The 25524-nt window shown below is 45.3% G+C and overlaps 1 protein-coding gene across 1 annotated transcript; it reads right to left on the bottom strand.

Annotated features, from left to right (window-relative positions):
• Window positions 1-13876: 13876 nt before the first annotated feature.
• On the bottom strand, window positions 13877-23853 carry LOC127316867 (uncharacterized). The gene is made up of 9 exons (XM_051347338.2): window positions 23470-23853; window positions 20425-20528; window positions 19455-19833; window positions 17787-18728; window positions 16288-16339; window positions 16064-16131; window positions 15880-15986; window positions 15105-15192; window positions 13877-14831 (listed from the first exon to the last, which is right to left on the bottom strand). The coding sequence occupies exons 1-9, from the start codon at window positions 23599-23601 to the stop codon at window positions 14562-14564; spliced, it is 2142 nt and encodes a 713-aa protein (XP_051203298.1). The 5' UTR covers window positions 23602-23853; the 3' UTR covers window positions 13877-14561.
• Between the last annotated feature and the right edge of the window lie 1671 nt (window positions 23854-25524).

Here is a 25524-nt window from a genome sequence, read left to right as displayed (position 1 = left end):
AGTTGTGCCACGGGTATCTCATCTAATCCTGGAGCGCTGAACTCCGAAGGGAGGATGAACACCATGTTTGTACCAGCCGATGTTTCATCATCGGCTTTCCTTTGCTTGGGGCGCCACTCCATTTTCCGTGGACGACCCTCTTCATCCAGGGTTCGCTGAACTTTCGCAGCCAGATCAGGCCGTGCCTTCCTTAGCGTATGCAGGTATAACCTTTCGGCTTCCTCCAGGCCGCGCAAACGCTGAACCCTGCGCTTTTGTGAACGGCTGAGTCCGTCAGGGCACCACCTTGGACGGTGGCACCTGTCCTCTTCTTCTTCTTGTCCCTCGTCTTCTGAATCCTCGAGATCTGCCCACCGAGGGGACTCAGCACGTTTGCTCTGTGGCGGGAGAGGCCCTAAGCGCTCGAACACAGACACGTTGGCTGCCTCCTTCTTCTTCTGGTTGCATTCTGGGCAATTGCCGATTGTGGGCAATCGGCTCATTCCTGAATCCCAGCAGTGTCTGAAGAAGGGGCAGTCCCAGTGCCTGGCGTTGTCATCTTGCTCCCTTGATCTTTCCGTGGCACGGCGCTCGTGCTCCTCTTCATCGCGATCATGCCGACGATGTCTTCTGGCTTCTCTAGCCAGACGATCTCCTTCATCATCATAGGTGGACCGTCGGCGTTGGTCATACTGACTCACATATTTGTTGAGGAGGTGATCAGAGAGGGGTCGCTGATATCTTATGTTCTTCACTTCTCCCTCTGTGACGTAGCGCTTGCCATCATGACGGAGCCGATCGCGTGGAGCGGCCTCCTCTGTGTCCTTGCTACGAGAGCAGCTGCCCTCGTCTCCATCTTTGCCAGAGTGGTTCCCAGGTCCTACCATGTTGATGCTGAACGAGGATCCTGGCTGGCAACCTTCAGGGTACATGCACTCCACCATGTTTACGGCGGGAAAGGGCTGGGTGTCGACCTTCATGGCGTACTGGTTGAAAATTAGACGCCCTTTCTCTATCGCCGCTTGGATGTGCTGACGCCATACCCTGCAGTCGTTGGTGGCATGGGAGAGCGAGTTGTGCCATTTGCAGTATGGCTTTCCGTTCAGCTCTTGCGCCGTGGGGAATTTGAGACCTTCAGGAATCGTCAACTGTTTCTCCTTGAGCAGGAGGTCGAAGATTTGCTCAGTCTTGGTCACGTCAAAATCAAATCCCCTGGGTGGGCCTGGTGGCTTTACCCATTTGCAGGGCACGGGGGTTCCTCCCCGAGTCCATTCAGCCACTGCTACCTCTTGGTCTCCCGCAGGAACTTCGTCTTCCTCTGCATCGACCAGGACTATCGCACGCTTGAACTTGTCTTGGTACAGGTCCGGGTGGCGCTGTTCATATGCCGACAGTTTCTGAACCATATGCGCCAGTGAAGGATAATCTGCTTGGGAGGCCATGTCCTTGAGCTGTGTTGCAAGGCCTGCTACTGCCAACTCGACTGCTTCTTTTTCAGTTATACGAACCGAATAACATCGGTTCCTAAGATTCCTGAAGCGCTGGATGTATTCTGTAACAGTTTCTCCGCGCTTCTGACGTAGTTGTGCTAGATCGGCGATGCCAGACTCGGAAGCTTCTGAATGGTACTGCATATGGAACTGCTCTTCCAACTGCTTCCAAGTCCGGATGGAATCTGCTGGCAAAGAGGTGTACCATCCGAAAGCCGATCCCGTGAGGGACTGTGAGAAGAGCCTCACGCGTAGCTGATCTGACACTGAAGCCGGTCCTAGTTGTGCCAAATATCGGCCGACGTGCTCGATGGAGCTGGAGCCATCTGATCCACTGAATTTGGAGAAGTCAGGGAGCCGATATTTAGGTGGCAGCGGGATCATCTCGTACTCGTCGGGGTACGGCTTGGAATAGCCGATTGCCCTCCTTTTCGGCACCATGCCGAACTGGTCTCTCAGTATAGTACTGATCTGATCCGCTGTGCTGGCCGTAGGAGTTGAACTCTGAAGATTCGCCGGGGTGGCGTACTTAGCCAACCATGTTTGCTTTTCCAGCTCTGAGCCAACTGCAGGAGCTGAGCTCTGGAGGTTCGTCGGGGTGGCGTACTTAGTTAGCCACGTCTGCTTCTCAAGCTCTGTCGCTGACGTTCCTCCTGTTTTCCCAGAAGTCCCTGATGTTGTGGCCTGGTTTGTGAGTGCCCAGTTGCCACAATCCGGCACATACGTGCACGCGTACCCGTGAGGGATCTCCTTAGGCGCCTCGGTCAAGAACTGGTAGTCACTGGGGTCACCACCGATCTTGTAGACGACGAATGCCGGTGTAGCCGGCACTTCCGGTGTTGCCAACGCATATGGCAGCGGTGGACGGGACTGGAGTGGCAACTCTCCTTGATGTGTCCCGAGAGCTGGTCCTGACGGCGAGTACTGGTGCCTTATGATCTCCTGGATCACGCGAAGAGCGACACGCTCCAACGTGTTGATCAGGTTCTCAGAGTGGCGATGTAGCGAGTGAGCCACCAAGTAGTTGATCTCCTGCCGCAGGCCCCTGGTGCGTTCCTCCGACGGGGCAGAGAGGTCTATCCCATCGAGTGCACCTTCCGGTGAGAATCCCTTCCATCTGATGCCATGGGAACGGGTTCTCTGAAAAGAGCCGATGAGGTCGGCTTCGAGGGTGGCCTTGATCTCGTCATATCTCTTCTTGAGCTCGTCGGGCAGCTCCTCGTAGGTGACTGGCGTGCCGTCCGCCATCTCAGATGTAGATGGCGATGTGGCTGATGTAGACGATTGTCCCACCGGGCGTGCCAGAATGTGTTGACGTCAGAAACCCACCGACGGGCAGCGACGGGTCAACACCGTAGAGCCGGGAAGAGCCTAGAGCTGCGGCTGGCTGAGACCCCTCCGAGCGACGGCCCGCAAAGCACTTCTGGTCACACACCCGATGCTGATCGCAAGGGCGTGCCACCTGACCTATACCTGGTCAGGAAGGTGATGGGGATGCCTAGCTTAGTTTCCTGCATGGCATACACGTAAACATTAAATACGAGCCTCGATCGGCTCTCAGGTTATCCTGTGAATCGGCTCAAAGAGCCGATCCACCCATGATTCGTACGGGGTGCACGAATATATGGTGGTCCTGCTTGATCAAGATAAAGCTAATGAGATCTACGACGATTTAGGGTTTTCACCGCATAATCGGATCATCCTACTCCAGGTTGGGCCTCGCGGCCACGCACGGTGCTCGTAAGCCGATCCTAAACAAGGCCTAAAAACCAACACGAAGTTGATCCCCGGAACATCCTGTTTAGGACTTGCGAACGCCACCCTACGTGCCGCTGGATCCTCCCCCCCTTTGTAAGGCCTAACTATTGCAGATATTAAACTAATCCTTGTAGAACAAGGAGCAATCGTAACGGATCAGATCTACTAAATAATGATCAAGCGGGGTGCCGCCCCCACGCCTAAGATAGGCGTGAGGGCGGCTAGATATGCAAGGGTTGCACTACGCTAGCATGTTACGCGAAGAACTATGCTAACCCTAACACATCTATGATAACTACGTTGCTCGCCATCAAAAACGCTTCAGTACGAGCAACGCATGAACAACGTGGAGCTTGTGCTGCCTAGATCGCAAGATGCGATCTAGGCAGCATGTCGCTTACCGGATAGAAACCCTCGAGACGAAGGAGTTGGCGATGCGCCGAGATTGGTTTGTTTTGGGTTGAACGTGAGTTGTTGTTTATTCCATAAACCCTAGATACATATTTATAGTCCAGGGGACTCCTAATTCAGGCGTGCACCTAACCGTGCACGGGTAAAACTCTATTTTCTAATCTAAGATGCGATCTACTACAATTACAGATACAAGGGCAAACTAGCCCAAACTCAGCATAACAGGCCGATTCACGTAATTCTACCATGTATATTCTTCAAATCCATCTTGATCGCGGCCCACCTCTGACTCGGTCAAATACTGGTGATAACAGTCCTAGAGTCTCTCCTGGGAGAAGATGAAGACCTGCCGGAGGCTTGCCCTTCATGATCTGGCCGGACTGTTGAGTTCCGGAAGGCACCGCCGGCGAATGTAACAGTGCTTTTATTGCCCAGAATTTGCTGGATCGGTGGTATTCGGTCGTGCGTCCATGCTTTTATTTAGAACGTTTGGTTCTACAGGGAGCTGCGCGAAGCTCTTTTCTGTGTTGACACCAAGTGACAGCTGATCCATGGTGAAGTCAGAAGAAGAGAATATCATCAAGGCCGGATTGGAGGACTAGCTAATGGAGGTTCAAGTCTTTTGCGCTGTCGAGGGGCTTGCTTGGTGTTCCGAACTTCATGGCAGTGGTATGAAAATGAGGGCGGCCGCACATGTGAAGTTCAGAGTCTTACCTTTCAGGGTGAAAACCCAAGGTCTGGCCTTAACCGCTTGTGCCTGGCAATGTCCTTGTTGAAGGCATTGTTTTGAGAGCGGGGACTATCTTCAGGGTCAAAACCTAAGATCTTTGATCGGGCGACGATGGTGTTGGTGCACTATTCCCTTCTTGGAGGGGTCGCTTTTGAGGCTGAATTTTAGGTGTTGTCTTGGTGGTGGATGTATTACTCGTTGAGGTTGCACAAACGAGGCTTGGGCACGTCCTGTGGCTAGCACCATAGCCGCTACCGCCTGCCTCGTAGTTGTGAGACATCACATGTTGGGTGGCTAGGGTTGCGGAGGCGGCGAGAAGGAGAAGATGCGAGGTGGAACAACAAGAAGAGGTGGTGTACAAATACAGCCATGAGCCAAGCGTGCCCATTTACGATGAAAAGCTTTGTCATTGCTGGATGGGCGAGCCACGTGGTGGTGGTGGTGGTACGACGGTGTGTTGATCTATGTCTGCTTAGTAAACATGTGCGTCCATTTAACATGGCGAACAACCTCTCCCGGTTATAAAAAAAAATCTTACCGATGTTTCTGTTGCCGCTAGTTAGCCCCACCGCCAAATCTTACATGCCGTAGAGTGACGACGCCTCCACCCTAACACCTATGGATAGGAGTCGGGACGAGCATACGAAATTGCATGGGTGAACCTGGGAGCAAGCGCACCCTATATGGAAAAAAAAATTAGTAATTCAGAAAAAGGTCAAAAAAAATCAAATCTTTTTGGGAATCAAAGATGATCATGTATTGTACTCGTATACGAAAGATTCACCATGGAATAACTTCTCTTGTTTCCTGAGTGAAAAAAACAGACTTGGAGGTCCTATATTAAAGTACTATTCACGCTATATTCGTCATAGATTTGTTTTTTTTTTGCCTGAAGTCAATGTGAAACATTTTTTGGCCAAACAAATTTACAAGAGTACAATACTTGATTATCTTTGATTCCCAAAAGGATTCGAATTTTTTTAACTTTATTTGAAATTACTACAATTTTTGGAGTATATAGGGTGCGCCTGCACCCGAGAGCCAAAAGTCTGGGTCAGACGAGCATATCGCTAATTTGATTGAGCCCTAAAATATGCCAGCACATTTAGAGGCGCCGATGAGAGGTAGAATAGAGCCGGGACACAAATAAATCTACCAGGCTGTCGGTACAGATGCTCTAGCTTGCATAGTGCTAGATCCTTTGAAAATGCGCGCGGATCGTAGATTAGAGGAGTCGTTGTCAAAGGTGATGCGAGGCATTTGGATGTTCGGTTCAAGCTAGTTTGACATTTTTACTGCCACTACATATTGTTCGGCGCACGCTCGTAATACAAAATGTGTCAGGTAACTTGTCCACTTTGACCCACTAGTGGGAGGTGCGTTTTCTTGGTAATTAAACCTGGATTTTTGCCACGTGTGGAAGGGCACGAACTACTACCACGGCTTAGGCATAGCTCAATTAGCTGGTCTGACCCGGTTACTACGTATGTTCACAGTAGGCGAATCCAGCTTTTGGTGCCTAGACCAGAGGCACGTTCCAACTCGTGCCGACTAATGCTCCGTTTATTCCAGCCCCATTCCGATCCAGCCACAACTGGATTGCTTAATCTATCCGAAAAATAAGGTTTAGTGGGCTGCCCCCACAAAGCACAGCAACAGGATTCATCGCCTACATACAGGAAAGATCGAAACGATTTGTTTATCCATCCGCGCGCAAGGACGACGTGACCGCCCGCTCAAGTGGCTGCTTTTGATAGTATTTTATAAGCAGAATGATAATGATATTTCATTCAAGGCTTCTCAATCAAGCAGAGAATCCGTAGATTGGACCTAAAGCTGTATCGCACAAGGAGTGTGGCCCAGGCAACGCCCAAATCCGACAAGATATGGTTTTTAATCCTCCCGATTGACTAGCTTAGCCGTGACAACACAATGTTGCCATGGGAGGAGAGGGCGAATCGGGTTTCTTTTTTTCAAGGATGGGGAAAGGTTCGTTGTGAAGCCATGACTTGGTGATCGTCGAGCCATATACATATTTTTTTAGGTGCAACGAAAGAGCTACGAAACGTACAGACGGTACGTAATACAAACCGGAAGCCCCTTGCGTATGTTTTGTGCGAGGTCGGACAGTCGCTGCGGGTATGCATACACACATGCTGACGTGGCCGTGGACCATTCACGGGTTATCTCTAGTGACGCCGTTGGATTATTATCTTAAGGCGTCCACGGAGGCCCAGGTACGTAACCTGACACCGCCGCCGCCGTGGATGGTCATGACGGAAAGGTGACGCTAGGCTCCGCAGCAAAACCACTAGCGGCAGCTGCCGCACTGCGCCGGAGGCTAAACCACTAAGCTTGCTTCACGTGCTCGCGTCGCAGGATCTTGTGGAGGACGTGCCTGGTTTCTCCCTCCGTTCCACCGACGTACTGTAGTGTGGTTTGTGGCGTCGTCAACTGCACGCACGGGTGGGTTTAAGGTGTGCCACTACGGCAGGGATTCAGCATCTCCATGTTTGTACTAAAGCGGCATACATATCACAAGGCGTATCTTGTTTTGCAAGGACCAAAGCAACAACAACAAAAGTCAGTACATGACGGAAGCAAATTTGGTGCACATGAGCACCAGTGCTCTCGGTTTTTAAAATATTTAAAAACTGAATTTCTGCATTTCAAAAAATCATCACATTTATTTCATGAATACATACACATATTCTGAATATTCATGCAAAGTTTCGGTAGAAATTGCATTGTAATTTGAGCTACAGGAAAAAAACAAATTTGTGGCTACGTATAGAGGTATATATTTGTCAGAAATTTGTCTTTTTTGTATAGCCTAAAATATAACATATTTTTCTTCAAAATTTCTACCGTACCTTCAGAATGTTTATATGTATGTGGGTATTTAATTTCATATTTTTTCTAATTTAAAAAATATGATTTTTAAAAATCAGGAGCACTGGTGCTCATGTACCAAATACACTTTTCGGTACATGACTCCCAAGCACGGTATGGATCCACGCAGGTTAGGGCGTACGCCCACCCAGGGATCAGGGATAGCCACGCGCACAAACTCAAACTAATACGAAAGGTCTCTTTGTCACGCCTTGGGTTGGCTCCGACGAGATCGGCGGAAGGATAGCCGGAGGAGGAGGGGGCGAGCGACACCCAGAACCGCCAGAAGCACGATAAGATATGAAATTGAACAGAAAAATACAAATTTGTTTATTTGCTGATCCTCCCAACCTCCCCACCTGTCCTTTATATCACAGGACAGGCTCAGCATTTTACATTTAGTCCTCGAATTAAAAAGGTGTTACAGTTCGGTCCTTGCTACTCATTATCTGAACCAAGCCATTGTGTGTTTGACGGTGTCGATGCAACTCTAGACCTGACAGAGCCCCCCTCTGAAGCCCAGACCTCAGGGTTGGAATTCTGGAAACGTTTCCTGGATAAAGCTTGCATCTTCTCAAGTCGCTTCGTCAGCTGTCATCGCCTCCCAATGGATCAACCGCTGCGAAACTGCTACGTCATATTCTCCAGTTGAAAGAGGGACAATTCTGCGTTGTAACACAACCAGGGGAGCCACTTTCAGTTTCTTCAGGTGGCTGATATGGAAAACATCATGCAATTTGCATTTGTCAGGAAGCTGTATCTGATATGAAACGGTGCCCACTCTCTTGAGAACCTTAAAAGGTCCATACCACCTCGGTGTAAATTTAGGAGGGTTGTTCATGCCTAAAGTTGTTTCCCTGTAGGATTTTGACTTGAGGTATACAAAGTCTCCTACTTCAAATGTTCTGCATATTTCTTCATTCTAGTTTGTGCCTTAAGGAGATTCTGTTGTAGGAGAGACACCATGTTCTCCTTCTCTGCTGTGACTGCTATTATTTCCTGGGCCTCCTTCAATGGAACTAGAATGTTCTGGAGCAAAGGAGGAGAATACTCATACAAGGCCTGGAAGGGTGACATCTGAATTGCCGAATGATAGGAGCAGTTGTACCACCACTCAGCTGTTGCTAGCCAGTCACACCACTTCTTGGGTTGTTGAAACGCCATGCAACGCAAGTACTGATCCAAGCACTGGTTCACTCGTTCGGTCTGGCCATCCGATTCTGGATGATAAGTTGTGCTGTAATTGAGTTGTGTCTTGAATTTGGAGAAGAGTTGCTTCCACAAGTGGCTGGTGAATATAGAATCTCGATCACTGACTATACTTGCAGGAGGGCCATGGAGCTTGATTATGGTGTTCATGAACACATCAGCAACTGTCTGCACGGAATAGGGATGTGCCAGAAGAATGAAGTGAACATATTTGGTTAAGCGATCCACGACCACCAGAATCAGTTCTTTTCCCCATGATTTGGGTAATCCTTGGATAAAATCCATGCTTATATCCCCATTTTTGAGTTGGTATTGGGAGAGGATGTAGTAATCCGGGGTAGGACACATGTTCTGACTTAGAGATTTGGCAGATTGGACAAGTTGCAATTTTCTCAGTGATGAACTGGGACAGCTTGGGCCAGTAAAATGATTGTTGAATCTTCTTTAGAGTCAGTTTTACTCCCGAGTGTCCACCAAACAGTGAGGAATGGAATGTATCAAAAAAATTATCCCTTAGGCCAGTAGTGCTGCAAGTATAAATTTTCCCTTTGAAGCGCAAAATTCCTGGTTGCAAGGTAAAATTGTTGTGACTATTCTCAGTAATTGCCAGCTCTTGCAACAGTTTCAGGCAATGTTCATCCTCTGCATAAGAATTCTGGACCTCTTGCAGCCAAGTTGGTATGGTGATCAATGTTTGTTGATTGCAGTATAGGGCCTTTTTCTGTGTCATCTTCTTTGTTGTCTTCTTGGAATTTCCCGGATAAGGCATCATCCACTTTATTTTCCTTGCCTGTTTTATACTCAATCTCATAAGTGAACTCCAATAGTTTCAGCATCAGTTTGTGTTGGATGCCCTCAAGCAGTCTCTGATTTGACACATATTTTAGTGCTTGTTGATTTGTTTTTATAATCACTTTGTTTGACAAGAAATAATGTCGCTATTTCTTGAGTGCATGCAAAATGGCCAATGCTTCTTTCTCATAAACTGACAGAGCAGTTGATCTTGGTCCCAAGCATTGACTGTAAAATGCCATAGGCCGGCCTTCTTGCATTAGGACCGCTCCGAGTCCAGTATTGCATGCATCTGTTTCCAATACAAATGAAATGCTGAAATTTGGCAGTCGTAACAGGGAAGGAGATGTCATAATCTCCTTCAGTTTGTTGAATGCTTCCTCTTGTGCTTTTTCCCAATGGAAAATGTCTTTCTTGAGTGCTTGATATAACGGCTAGCAAACCATTGCATATCCTTTAATGAGTCGTCTGTAGTACCCTGTGAGACCCAAGAAACCCCTTAATTTCTTGAGAGATTTTGCTGTTTCCCACTCCAATATATCCTTGATTTTTGCTGGATTCGTGGAGACTCCATTTCTTGAAATGATATGGCCTAGGTATTCCACCGATAATTGGCCAAATACACATTTTGGGAGCTTTGCCTTCAAGTGATTTGCTCGTAGGATTTCTAGCACCACTGACAAATGGTATTTGTGCTGTTCCACAGTCTGGTTGTAAACCAATATGTCGTCAAAGAATACCAGAACAAATTTTCTTAGTTGCTTGGAGAATAGATAATTCATCAAGTTCTGAAATATTGCTAGTGCGTTGCTAAGCCCAAACGGCATTACTCTGTACTCATAGTGCCCCAGATGTGTGGAGAATGCTATTTTGTGAATTTCTTCAGGTTTCATGCGAATTTGGTGATATCCTGATCTCAGGTCCAGCTTGGAAAATACTGTTGCACCATGCAGTTCATCCAACAAGTCTTCAATGACTGTAATAGGGAAACAATTCTTTATTGTTTGTTCATTTAGTCCACGGAAGTCCACACACAACCTCCAACTCTTGTCTTTCTTGAGAACCAGAATGACTAGCGATGAGAATGGACTATTGCTAGCCTGAATCTCTTTGTTTTTCAACATCTGTGCAATAATTGTTTCTATGGTATTCTTCTGGTTGTGTGACATCATGTATATGGGAGAAAATTAGGTGGTTTCGATCCAGGAATCGGAGGAATAGCGTGGTCATGGGATCTGTGAGGTGGCAACCCCTCTGGTTCTTGAAACACGTTAGCAAAAGCCTGCAGTATTCGCTGAAATTCACTGGGTGTTGTTGTCTGTTCAAGTTAAGTCAGAGTGGATCTGACATCTTCCATGTTGTACAGAATATAGCCGTTTGCATCTTCTTTAAGCAATTTATCACATGCTGCTGCAAAAACCATTAAGTCGTCCACAGAAACAAGGTGTCACTGAATGTATAGGCGTTTGCACCATATCCAACTGTAAGTGTTCTTTCAATGAAATCAAAAGTTACTGGGTTATGTATTTTGAACCAATTGACTCCCAGTATGGCATCTGAACCTTTGAGTTCTAGTATGCGGAAATCAGCATAAAAGGATGTCCCTTGTACCATGAACATGTGGTTGTATGCTATTGCATTTGAAACTAAAATTCCTCCTCCTGCCACTTTCACGCTTCGAGGTGCTGTAGGTGTCAGTTCTATTTCATGATCCATAGCAAATTGGAGATCCAAGAACGTGTTTGTACTTCCTGTATCTGCCAATGCTATTGCTAGAACTCCCTTAAGCTTGATGGGCAAGGAGATTGTTGCTTCATCGGCTGCACCAATATAGGTTGTTGCTGATATTTCCATCATGTTCACCTCATCATCGATTTCCTGTGCTGCCACTGCTGCCGGTTGTGCAATATTAGTTGGTTCCTTTGCTATAGGAGCTGCTTCCATCAACAGGTGTTCCACCTCCTCTGCTTCCTCGTCTGGATAGCCTTGCATGATCATCATGTTGATAGCTCTGTTCATATTAGGACAGCGGTGTCCTGGCACGTAAATTTCTGGACAGTGCCAGCATTGACTAGGGCATCTAGCATTGCGCCCCTAATTATATCTTGGTGGACCATTGCATATTGGTGCATTCCTAGGAGCAGCTGGCAGGTTTCTTCTCATTGCTACTGTCTGGCAGTTGTTGGTTTTCTCTATCTATCGAGCAAACCAATATGCCTTTAACAGAGAAGTTGGACAATGACATTGGACTGAGTGTTTGATGTTGTCACTTAACCCACTGATAAATCTGTCAATGAAGAAATCATCAGGCAGGTATTGGTGACCTCTTTTCATGATTTGCCTCCATGATTCATACTCTGTGATATAACTGTCAACTGACGTTCTCTGCTTTAACTGATGTAGCTGTTGCATTGGATCCATTGTCACTGTATCTGGAAACCTGGCAATAAGAGACTGGCACAATTCTGCCCAAGTAACCTGCTGCAAATCAATCCCAGAGCTGCTCAGCCAGATTTTTGTCGGGCCACGGATATGCGCTATTCCCCACTTCACCCTGCTCTCTCCTGTAATACCAACCAGCTTGAAGATGTCTTCCACTTCCAATATCCAAGTTCGAACATTGTCACTGAAATCTTGGCAATTCCACGTGTAGTGTTCGCAGTTGTGGCTCCGTTTGGAAGGTGGTGCTATTGGAATAGGTGCGAGGAACACGTTGTTCGTTGGATTGTCTAGGATAGGGAGCTTCTGTTGTGTTGGTACGGTTTGTAGGTGTTGGCTGTCTAGGTTGTTGTTGGATGTTGGTGACCATGATGTAGTGTGAAGAATTGTGGTGTTGGGGTTGATAAGCCCTTGGATATTGTTGTTCGTGTGGAACTGGCAGATGTGGTTGTTCCTGCGGCTGTGGGCGAGGTGAGTGGGTTTGGTAGTATTGTGGCTGGGTCATGGGAGTGGTGTGTTGCGTGTATTGATGGTGGGAAGACGATGGCACATTCACATAAGGCTGTGGAGCGGCATAAGTGACCATGGCGACACTTTTTCGAACACCTGTGGTGCTAGGTGGGATAGGGAGCTACTACGGTGCGAACTGGCCCAGTCTTGGTGGAAAAGGTGCGGAATTTGTGGTTGGTGTGGTGGGATTTGGTGTAGAAGCTTCCGGGTGGGTGAAAGGATGGTGTTTGCGCGTGTCGGAGGGGTGTAGAGGGTGTGGCCAGTGCTGGGGTTTGGAGAAGTAGTGGGTATGGGTATACCTTCCTCGAGAACCAGACGATCCAGGCTTCCTTGCATCTTCTGCATCATGGATGCCATCTGCATCTGCACCAGGTTCGTTGCCTCGATCCGGTCATGCATCATCCCCAGAGTTGACGCCTTCTCGACTAGGTGTTGGCGTAGACGACGGACGACCGAGCGTGAGTCGCGTTCCGCTCGTTGATGTGCTCGCAAGGCCGCTAGTTCTGCATCGGTGGAGGAAGCGGAGCGCAGCACCGCGCCGTCGCGGCTGGCGCGCGATGCCGATATGGATCGGTGAGACATGGCGCGACGTCGGCGTCGTGAAAGGCAACATGTTTTTGGTGGTGTGGTTGTCGACTGGTTTCGCTTCGCTAGAGCGAAGGAGGGGACGGGAGGGAGGGATACACCGCTCAGGCGGTTGAGCGGTCGGAGGATCACCGCTCTGATACCACCTTGTCAAGCCTTGGGTTGGCTCCGACGAGATCGGCGGAAGGATAGCCGGAGGAGGAGGGGGGCGAGCGACACCCAGAACCGCCGGATATGAAATTGAACAGGAAAATATAAATTTGTTTATTTACTGATCCTCCCAACCTCCCCACCTATCCCTTATATCACAGAACAGGCTCAGCATTTTACATTTAGTCCTCGAATTAAAAAGGTGTTACAATTCGGTCCTTGCTACTCATTATCTGAACCAAGCCATTGTGTGTCCGACGGTGTCGATGCAACTCTAGGCCTGACACCCTTTCGAGGAATGGCTCGAAGCACAGCGAGCTAAACGAAAGCTCGTCTATTTGACTCTTTAGCTTAGTTTGTGATAGTAATGAACATAACTAAACATCAATTTTAGCTCGATATTATTAACGAGCTAAACACTTTAGCTTAGTTTGTGATAGTAATGAACACAACTAAACATCAATTTTAGCTCGATATTATTAACGAGGTAAACAAACAAGCGGACGAGCCTCACGAGCAGCTAATTAATTATAACTTTATCTAACTTACTAGCTCGTTAGCACATAACGAATAGAGCCAAATAATGACATCAGCTCGTTTTTAGTTTTAACGACCTTAACAATCTAAGCCTTCACGAGCCAAGCAACTCGTTAGTTCACCCCTACTTAAAACTGCATGCACGTCTCTAGTAGTTGCAGCCAGTGAAACAAACGTTATAGCATCTCACGTACATACACAAGTAGAGAACCAGACTTTTGTAGCCAAAAGATAACGCAAAAGCAGTAATGAAATAACAGAGGGTAAGACTCGAAGCATTCATGAACTCAAGGATGCTCAATTCATTTACGGATAGGAAAGGGTTTCAGACAATGTTCACCGGACAAACTAAATGAATGTCTATAATTTAAACTCAATACAAGACATAAAAAACTGTTTTTTTCAACACAATTTATTTGTGAATAATAAAGTATATTGCAGACAAAGTAACAATGTTCAACACAAACTGAATGAATGTCTAACTAAAAAGTCGATACATATGAAATAAAAGCAGTTGCTTCAATAAAAAAAATGACACGGAGGAGAACTATCTTTTCTTTTCTTTTTTCACCTTTTTTTGATTGGGAAGGGGTTCTGAGAGAAGAGTACAAATAAATAGCTCGCTATACAGTTGGGGCTTACATTGACAGAGCGCATACTAAGCACCAGAATATCATGTCCATGAAAACTGGTCCTCCTTTTTATCTACTTGGCAGTCAATCCTCGTTGAAGACCATCAACACAACAGCAGTTGCACTTATTTCAGATGTGTGTAAGCCCCTTCCAGATGGCTGAAGAGAACTGCTTGTTACGGCAGCCTGATGATAATCAATACAGGACACGGCCATCTCCTGGTATCAGCATTGCAGTTTACCAGATTGGAATTCCAGATCCCGCTCCCCCTTTTCCTTTCCTTTTTTTCACTTTTTTTTATGATTTTCCTGTTAAGTCTTTTTACAAAGCAGCATTTTGGAGCAACAATCTTCTCAGCTTATTGTCCTCATTCACACATGCTGCACAATTGGAAAGACACCAATTGGTTCTCACTATGATCATATATATGAAATATGATCGCCCCCCTATGTGGCTGGTGGGAGCACCTGTTCAGCCGAAGGCAATGACACACTCATGTCAGTTTTCGCAACTGCATTTGAATCAGTGCCTGAAGCCTCACGCTTCCACTGAAAACTTCTGGCACCTGCCTTCATGGGAGTACGTCCTCTAAAAGAGTTGCCAGGAAGGGCACCCCTTGGGTATGCCATCCTACTATGCCTAGCATACATTGATGACCGACCACTGCCAGGCCAACCATAAAAGTGAGCAGCTTCATGAGAGCTTCGCCTCACGACCTACAGTACAAGAAAATGGCATGAGTATCACCTATGCAGTGCACTCAACTCTCAGAAGCGTCGCTAACGTGTTCAAAGGTGACCCAAAAGGCTAACCACCACAATAAGAGATCGATTATGCTATTCTCATGCAACGAGGTCCACAGCACACCAATGCAGAAACATATATTACAGGAAAGCAAAACTTTAACAGTTACAACTTGCAAGGATTGTGCTTTATGTTCAATGATACGTGACAGGCTAAAATACTTCAAAAGAGGGAAGCGGACGTACCTTGAGAATGCGTGTCATAAATGATGTACCATTCAATGACAGAGCTCGCTCAGCCGACTCTGTGTGTAAAAATTCTACATATGCGGACCTGGATCAGATAAAAAATCAGTCACTGATGTCTATTCAAGAAACTGATTCATAGTTGCTGACTTTAGAATGAATTGCCTAGTTTATTTTAGCTCCTTCAACTTGCAACTATGTTCCACTTAGGCTCATGAACTTGAAAATTCAACATTAAGATCCTTAAACTTCTTTACCCATGCCCATTCAGAACCTGTACCCACTTAGGTCCATGAAATTTCATGCACCTAATTGATATTAAAGACAAGTACAACAAAGTATGGTTGCATTGGTTCTTTCCTCAGTCTAATATACCAGTTGAAAACTTGCATTCATACTATTGCCAATGGGGACGTGTGATGCTCACCTACTAAATGGTTTCAAGCGGGCCTTTTAATGCAGATGCCAAATCTACTCAACTCCTTTCTATTACTTTTCTTTGCGGGATCCTCCTTTCATTTCTGGTTTGCTATATATTTCACGTTTCTGTTTGTCTTGGTACTGATTCAGTCTGGAAACATAAACGTCCATATATGTTTTCAGGCATTATTCATGTTGACCTAGAGCTAAGGGAAGTAGCCTAATATCATTGGATGGTTGCTACGAACTAGATATGCCACCCATCAATTTTATCGCATCTAATATGTAACCAAAAACTAAAAGAAACATTAAAAATCTTATATCGGCAATGATTAGCATAGGAAAAAAAGCTGACCCTGTTGGCTGCCCTGTTGCTGCATTCGTAACAATGACTACTTTCAGCACCGCACCAAACTTGTTGAAATGGCGAGATAACGAGTCCTTGGTGGCAGCAAAATGAACCTGCAAACAGAATTGGCAGATGAATAGAAAAATCAAGGGCATTAAAAAAGAAAGGGTGATAATGTAAGGATAGATACATTGCTAACATAGAGGGTCCTTGAATCCGCATCCTCAGTGGGATGCACAGAGCTGTATGAACTTGTAACTGCAAAGAAAACTATTTGTGTTACATCAAATAATAAATGGTATTCTGTCAAATGTGAAGCATTCTCTACTGATAACTGATTCTTAGTGCTCCAATTTGCACATCTCTTGGATGAAATATAAAAATATATATTACACGCTGAATTTTGTTACGTACCAGACGTTGCAGACCGATGTGACTCCTTTTGGACTTCTCCATTACCTGATTCCTGAGCAATTTTTGTACAGTTAGAGCACATCTACCACAATTCCTAATTTCTATAAGAAATATAAACACTGAGGCAGGTCAGCTGACAAACATATGCTACAAGGCCAATGTCCAAAAGAATGTAACAAAGAAGTAATCAGCACCTTATGTAACACATAGAATGCAAAATCTTCTATTTATTAACAGAAATCTTCAAAATGAAAGCTAAGGACGAAAGTATGAGCCTATGTCCTATATTTAGACAACTCTGTTAATACTAGGTTTAGCTTTTCAGTTTTCATCCCAAATTTCTTTCGATGATGGCATATCAACCAAACTTTTTGATTCCGTTCTGTTCCAGCCGGAATTACCAGATCACTCTGTTTTCTTGACCAAAACGCAGCAGCTTGCATTCCGTACTGACCTAAATTCAAGTCATTCCAGCCGACACGTTGCATCCCAGACAGATTTCCTGTATCGGACATTGGTGCATTACACTACCGGTAGGCACAATACACTGCTGCATTATTATCACACTCTCCTCTTATCATAGGCACCAGCACCACGTCTGGTTCCTCTCATACGTGGGGTGGGACTAATATCGATCTGGATGTTCTATTTCTAGCAAGAGGCACGTCGCATGGAGCATTGGGCCTGGTGCTTTCGGTGCTTCTTGAACTTGGATGCATGGGTCAGCCTGCTTTTGCTGCAGGCATAAGCAATGCTAGGCCTGGCCACCATTCAAGCATTCACTCCTCTCGTTGTTTCGTACATTTTTATTTTATAATATTTCTGTACATATGTGTATAAATTAATTATATAAGCCCAAAACGGAACAGCGGAATGGTCTAGTACCGAGATGTTCCGTTTAAAACACCAGACCCGAATGACGACCCCAAAGGCCAAAGGATAAGTATGATATGAGCACAGGCCTATGCAGTTGGCCACAAAGAGATTAAAGCATATCAAAGTAATTATTTAAAAACAACTGAATCTGCCCAGTTCAATCCAGTAGACACTAACCAGCAAGACGTTGAAATGATGTTATTTTTTCACATGATGGTCCATCGACCCTACTGACACTCCATCCAAGCCAAATGGCAAATGAATACAAGTTATCACTTCCATGCAAACATCCAACAGAAACTGTGAATAGGGCAAATATTAAATTGTTTCAGCTATGGCTGAAATACCAACAAGGTACCTAAGTCATGATTTAAACCTATAAAGAGAAAAATAGCCAATTTCACATGGCAATTCATCTATGTGCCTCGAATGCAAAAAAAGAAAAATCACAGCAGATAAACATTTTTCAAACCTAGAACACAGAAATATAGATAATTAAAATGGTCCGAGAAATGGTTCTTTCATAACTTACAGATAAGATAATCAAAACAGACATCTGCAAATGCTTAACATGTTGCAAATTACCATTAAAAAGTTCTTGTTACAGGTATGAGGTAACTTACTTTGACATTAACAGCCGGAGAGGTAACATTAGGATTCATGGGTGTGATGTCCAGCTTCTCCACAACATGAACATCTTTTGGTGTAGCAAAACTGGGAGGTTCCACAGAACTGAGATTAACTGGACCAGCCACAGTTTTGCTTCCTCTTATTGGTGATGAAGAAAGAGGTTGCCCCTTATTAGTCAAACTTGAATGCCTCGTCGTATTGGACTCAGGTTCAGTGCTACATTTCGTCGATGTAAATTTCTTCTCCACAACTGAAGAGACAGCACCAGCATGTGAATCAGAACCTTGGTATCGAGTGGTTCCATCATCTATGTCCACATCATCATCAGAGGTAGTATCAACATTCATTTCATCCTCCTCATCTTCTATGTTCAGGTCTCCTGATATCTCTTCATCATTATCATGCTGATCAGAATCATGATCATCTACAGATGTAACTGGCTCAAAATCTCTCCTCTCTTCACGAGAACGAGATGGTTGCTTCACAGCATTCCCTTGACCTAGTCGACTGAACACGCTTCCAGTAGATCTTCCTTTGGAAGAATCTGCAGCAGCCTCTGCAGCAGCTTTAAGAGCTAAAGCAGCTCCAGGTACTTGTAGAATTTGCCTACTTCTTTCTGATCTTTTATCATTTGAGTTGTCTGTAGATCTTTCTGATCTCCTGTCATGCACGCTGTCTTTAGATCTTTCTGATCTCCTGTCATGCACATTCTCTGTAGATCTTTCTGATCTCCTATCACGCAGGCTGTCTGTAGTTCGTTCTGATTTTTGACCATTCAGGTTGTCTGTGGATAATGTAGAAACCACAGAACGTAGGCGCTTAGAAGATGGCTCAATAGAGCTGCTAGTTTGCTGCACAGCTTTTACAGCATCTCGAACAGCAAACTGCAGAAGACGGCGGGATGCACCAAGCACGGGACGAGAAGGCAATTCTCTCTGGGCATAAAATAAGAAAATTGATTGTAAATCGCATTTTTATTTCAGTTGGGAAAAAACAACATTTTAAGTGGATTCCTAAAGAGTGGATTCATATAGTTGTACAAGAAATCAGGAGGCTTACTACATTGCAACACTTATAGGTAAAGCATAAGCAATTTCTTTCTCAAAGTAGAATACAGACAATATTTAAGAACATTATATGATTATAAGTTTGTTGATTCGGAGAGTTTCTCAACATTTCACTCGGCCAGTTGGTCCTAATAGGAAATAGGTGACTGTAGCATAAAAAGTTAGTTGAAGCTCAGTAGCTCACAAATTCATTTTCATATTCATATTCGTGGAAGCAAACATTTGGTCTGTCAGTTGCCGACAATATTATTTTTTGGAATGCAACTGTTGGAAAATCTATCAACTAGAACCTAACAACATAATCATTTTTAAAACCAAAAACTAAAAATTGATATTTTTTTATGTATTATTATTGATAACACTAAAAAGATTCGCAGGTCAGTGTTAACAAGCTTCTATGTTGTGAGATGTGTAGAAGCATAAGATATTGAACATTTAAATACAGTGTAATTAAAATTCAGATCCAGGGCACACCATGCTATAAAAAAAAGCAAGGCGTGGCAAAGTACAGAACAGGTAGACATGAAAGTCTAGTGTTGCAGGCAATCCATTTGGTTAACAAAAAAACACCCTTAATTAAGATTTGCTACGCACCTTTGTTTCTTGTGGTTCATCCTCCCTATCACGCTTTCTGCCATTCCGTTGATTAGACAATGGAGGCTGTCGTATTTCAATAGACTTTTGCAGCTTTTTCTCTTCTCCGTGCAAAATATCTGTTAATACACTTCGTAGTGGAAAGGTTTTACTACCCTCTCGACCAGTTCCTTTCCATTCCCTCTTATTCCAACTCCTGGTGGTCGTATTTGATTCACTTGTATGCTCATTGTGAATTTGATCTTTGCTTCTGGAGTGCACCTCAAGTGACTTATGTCTCCCCTGGAGTTCTTTTGGTTCATCACCCTTGTTCTCTACCTCGCGCTTTTCTTGTGTTTGCACATATAGGTGCAAATTCAAAGATAGATGATCCCACAACCTATAAGAGCATACAATGGCGTGATCAATATGCACTTGCTAAGACAATATGAATATCAATTACTTGTAATTGCAATAGTAAGCCCAAAAAATATCCATGCCCATTGTTGTTGGTGTAGTATAATAAAACAACAATAATACAGTTACATGATCCCACAACCTATAAGAACGTCCAATATGCACTTGCTAAGACAATATGAATATCAACTATTACTTCTAACTACAATAGTAGCCCAAAAAATATCCATGCCGTTGTATACAACAAAAATCCACTTAGAGAGAGGGGCGTAAACTCTTCTCAGTCGCAAAGCAGGGTCATACTATAGTAAATAAGCAGCCAACTTACTAACAACCATGCAAAAACTAAAAATATCAATTTGTGAATTCTATGTGTATCACACGCAAAAGAAGTTTACAATAAACTGTGCAAACCACTTCATTTTGCATAAGTGAATATTGGATAGTAATCATTAACAGAGAAAAAAGTGGAAAAATACACTGAGATTGGTTGTCAAAGGTGTCAAAAAAAAAGATTGGTTGTCAACTTAGTTCACACACGGAGAAATACAAATCACATGTCATGAGTACTAACCATGAAATAAACGTTGCACTATCATCAGCTCCCAGAAAAATATTGAGGTCCTTACTGGCCTCATCCTTGCGCTTTCTACCTGTCAGCAGCACCATAACATAGTCCTGCACTTCAGATAACAACAGAGATCAACGTATTGCTCTCTCTAAAACATATAATGCAATAAAGTAACAGGCAAAAGAAAATATGATGCTTAAGCTTCCAATGCGTGAGAAAATGAATATGTTGTGATAACAAGTGCATACTTCACTCTTTCTGATTAAGATGATGGCATTCACTGCAGGTATGCGGCAACTAAGAAGATTTTCCATCAGACGTATTGTAGCCAAACACAAAAACAACGTACAAAATATACGGCATTTTTCCAATAATGGTTTAGGCATTTTTCACTGTTACAATTTTGGTTAAAACCAGCAGTAAAAATACGAAAGAGCAAGCCCATATAATACCATGTGCCAGAGCAGTGCATATGCACAGGCCCCCAAACTAGGGGTCCAAATTTTCCCTAAGCACTACAAATCAAATGACTAATTGAGCATTAGGCACTAAAGTAAATAAAGAAATTGTGCGCTGGAAAATTATTCACACAAAGCCAGCAACTCCCGGCCCATAATACCCTTTGATTCTTGCTCTTCCCAGCCTCCAAAGGAAGCTGTTGGCCTGTTGCTAACAATAAATTGGTACAGTCCAATATTTCATTTATCTATGTGTGGGTGCTTTTCTTCTCATTTCTCAGTCTTTTGTTCTTTCATTTCAAACATTCTCTCATGCATTATTTGGTCTACTAAAGTTGGACTATCTTGTTGGGCCACACCCAACTATTAGAGCATTCCACCTAAAAGATACAATACTGCAGTAGTACCCGATCTATTCAGAAATATAAATCACAAGCGCTTCTTGAAATACATCCTTGAGCAAGAATTTGTCTACAACAAAAGGTGGATTGCCTAATACAAAACTGATATTACTGAATTAAAAACACTTCTCAATGATAATATTAATTTTGTCTCAATGATCAACATATAGTTAGACTAATCATCGCTCAAATTTTAATCTTGCGAAAATAAGCGCTTATAATTCTGAATGGACGGAGCACTTTGATATTTTGTTTTTATCAAGATATAATTTCTTAAGAAAAAATAATCATCCATTTAATAAAACAAAATTAATTGGATTATTTAGGCATAGGGCATAAATTTTATTGCGCACCAGGCCCCGGTTTATCGAGTACGGCCCTGAGGAAGAGTTGAGTTGATGATAGTGGTCTATCATTTAATCAACTCTACGCTATGCACAAACATGCTCAGGTTTCAAGCTGCATTACCTCAAAAAAAGGGGGGGGGGGGGGGGGGGGGTTCATGTTGTGCACAACTTCAATAACTCAAGCTCCATCTAGGGGTTGTTTGGATAGCTAGTTTGTAGAGAATTGGTTATGTACAAACGCATTATAAGGCGTAACAAACTAAAACATTGTTTGGACGGTCTCACTAATTCATGGAGAAAGAAAACTTTGTTTTCGTAATACGTATAATCTGCGTTTTTGGAAAAACGAGTCTGGGACGTTTTTGTAAAAGCTTATTTTAGCTAAACTCGATTTCCCTGAGGAGACGATGCTGCAATGGCAGGCTATCATCCCGGCCGCCCGCTCGAGGAGGATGCCAACCTCTAGGCCGCCATCTCGCCGGAAGCGTCGGACGCGCCACCGGCGTACGAGTGTACCCTGGCAAGGATGGAGCATGGACTCGGAGCTGACGTCGTCGCCGGGAAACATGGCCATGCTCAAGGAGGAAAACAAGTTGGTATGCAGTCTAGCCGGACGGGAACACCCGGTCCAGGAGGTAGGAGGGAAATTGAATACGCAGCTGACGTTGTCGCCGTGAAACATAACCATGGCGGCGCTCAAGGAGGAGGACGAGTTGTGACATCGTCTTGCCGGATGGGAAAACCTCGCCATACCTCTCCAGGAGGGAGGAGGAAGAATGGATACGAAGTTGATGCTGTCGCCCTGAAACATGGCGGCGCTCAAGGAACGAGTTCGGTCGTCGTCTTGCCGGACGCGCCGCCGCCGGATGGGAACTTGGGAAGACTTCCATGTACACCGGCCAGAAGGGAGGACGAGGCATGGGCGCAGAGCTCGCGCTGCGCTGACATCAGGGAACATGGCGGTGGTCGAGCCATCAAGGGCGACGACGAGTTCCCGGCCGCCGTCCCCGTCTCCATCCCCGTCCGTATTTCTAATTTCCTACCTCGTATGCAAGACGATTTCTCCCAGTCCGTGAAACAGGTGAGGCTAACCAAACGCGGTTTTCTTTGAACCTAATCTTAACAGAAAAGTAAATAAAACTGGTTTTCCTAAAAATCCGATCAAAACTCGTTTTCTTAAAACTGATCTCTAATCTACGCTAGCCAAACAACCACCTAGTATCCATAAAAGGGTAGTAACAACACGACATAGTGAATGGTGCATAAGTGCAGAAATTTTAATACTTGAAAGTAGGGAATTAGGGATCCATGGTTCCTGAGCAACTGATGTAGTAGTGCTGAATAGATATAACATTCTTTGATTACACGAAAAAACTAATAAGAGAAGAATTCCTACTGTATGATGATATGATCACATTGTAAAAGGTGCCTCCAGCAGGGGGAATGGACCAAATATACATAATGCTCACGGCCCTACAAACCAAGCATAACTACACATTGTTTCAGTGCTTCTGGCTTATTACACCGGCTGAATTCGCCTGGACGCAGTACAATGTAAATATGTAATCCATGAGACTACTAGAGGGCACACCAAATTAGAACCGACGGCTATCACTACAATCCAATAGATACCTAAATTCCAGGAAGCAAAAAAGATGAAGCAAAAGCTGCCAGCCAGCGAGGTTGTAAGATCTAACAGTATCATGGGAGAGGAAGTGAGGGAAGAAGCAGCAGACAAGGTCACACAATAGCACAAGTCGCAGAAGTACGGACCGAGCCACGCACAAGCGCGAAGGCACCTAAGAGGGGAAGGGGCGGCGGGATCGAGCGGCGTCATCTTACCGCGAGGGATTCTTCGCCATCCTTGAACTCCCGCAGCTTCTCCCGCATGCGCTCCAGCAGCTGCTTGGCGCCGGCGCCGGTGAAGTTGGCCTCGAAAGTGCGGTCGTCGGCAGCGAGATCGGCCGCCTCCATCGAGGCGGGGGGCTCCAGAACCCCTCCACTTGCAACCCTAGATCCAGCCCGATGGGATGCAGGGGCGGAGAGGGGTTCGGGCGAACTGGGGTGGCGGATAGGGGTTGCTTGTCGACGGGATTTGGAAGGTTGAGCGGGGCGGGCGGCGGAGTTGGGGTCGCCGGGAGGAAGCGCCGGCAGCGCGTGGAGGTGGGGGTGGAGATGGGGTTAGGCGACGGGACGGGACTTGGATGCGAGATTTTATTGGGTTTTTTGTTTTGGGTTTTATTGCTTTTGAGCGGGCTACGTATGTTACCAACACCTGTTTGCTAGGCCGTACGGATGCTATAGGCAGGCTCTAGAGAGACGAAAACGCCATGTTTGGTTGCCTGCTCTCTCCCGCATCGGCAAAAAGTGAAAAGGGGCGGGAAGGATTCCGTCACCTCCCGCCGTTCCCCATGGCTTATTTCTACCCCCTTCTCCACTCTTCCCACAATTTTCGAGCTCCTCCTCCCGTCGGCAAATAGGTAAGAGGCGTACGCATCTCCGGTCGGCGACGGTTGCAGCAGCGGCGGCGAGTACATCTGGGCTGCTTCATCTACTTCCTGGTCCAGCGCATCTTCACCTCTGGCGATGACTGTAAGGCATCCTTTATTCCGGTACCGCGGTAATATTTAGATCTAATTTAGGAGTAGTCAGATATTGTCTAGGGTTTGGTCTTGTAGCAGAGGTTAGTTTCGATTGTGGTGATCTATCATGATATTGCTAGGGTTCGACATTTTTGGTTGCTACTTTGTCCCAAATGTGCTCACCTGCCATGATATTGCAAGGGTTTGTGCTATTCACCGTTGCAATGAACTGCTTGTCTGATTTAGGATGATTGTTGGTATGGTTTGTGCTATTCACCGTTGCAATGAACTGCTTGTCTGATTTAGGATGATTGTTGGTATGGTTTGTGCTATTCACAGTTGCAATGAACTGCTTGTCTGATTTAGGATGTACTACGATGTGTGTAGGACTCCTTCTGTGATGACTTTAGCCAGGCTCTTGTCTGCGTTGGGGACTCTTAGATCCCTTCGCAAGTTCTCGATTCACAGCCCGCCTATGACTCCCAAGTGGCTGTCACCCGTCTTCCTGTGCCTAACCTGGTGGCTCAGGTAGCGGCAGAGGTCGCGGCTAGGTTGGCCACCATAAAGAAGAACAAGAACCGCAGGAAAGCAGAGATGACCTTAAAGACCGAGCAGGAAAAGAATGCCAACTTCGTGTTGGAGAAGATGTGCGGCTTGATCCAGAACGGAGTGAGAACTAACAAAAGATTCAAGAAAGTCCATCTCAATTTTGTGGCGAAGGGCCTTTTTAGCACTGTGGTGTGTCTGTGTGCTCCACTCAGGTGTACAATCACCTCAGGAAGTGGAGGCGGAGGTGGCTCACCATTAGCAGGTTTCGCGATCTAAGCGGGGCTCAGTGGTGCGAGGATACCAAATACATCATCCTTGAGGGTGAGCACTACTACGGGCACGTCGCGGTGAGCACCTCACTAACTCAGTCCACCTCACAAACTCTTTTGATCAGCCAGGAGCAGAACTAACATCATTGTCCCTTCGTATCGTAGGATCACCCAAAGGACGTGGAGTTCCTGAATGTTCCCATTGCCAACTACGACGAGATGCATACCATCGTAGGGATTCGTTGCATAGAAAACAAAAAAATTCCTACCGCGAACACGCAATCCAAGCCAAGATGCAATCTAGAAGACGGTAGCAACGAGGGGATTATCGAGTCTCACCCTTAAAGAGATTCCAAAGCCTACAAGATGAGGCTCTTGTTGCTGCGGTAGACGTTCACTTGCCGCTTGCAAAAGCGCGTAGAAGATCTTGATCACGGCGCCACGAACGGGCAGCACCTCCGTACTCGGTCACACGTTCGGTTGTTGATGAAGACAAC

This window comes from Lolium perenne, chromosome 7, assembly GCF_019359855.2.
Source record: "Lolium perenne isolate Kyuss_39 chromosome 7, Kyuss_2.0, whole genome shotgun sequence".
In the NCBI taxonomy this organism is placed as follows: Eukaryota; Viridiplantae; Streptophyta; class Magnoliopsida; order Poales; family Poaceae; genus Lolium; species Lolium perenne.
This window is presented reverse-complemented; position numbering and strand designations above follow the sequence as displayed.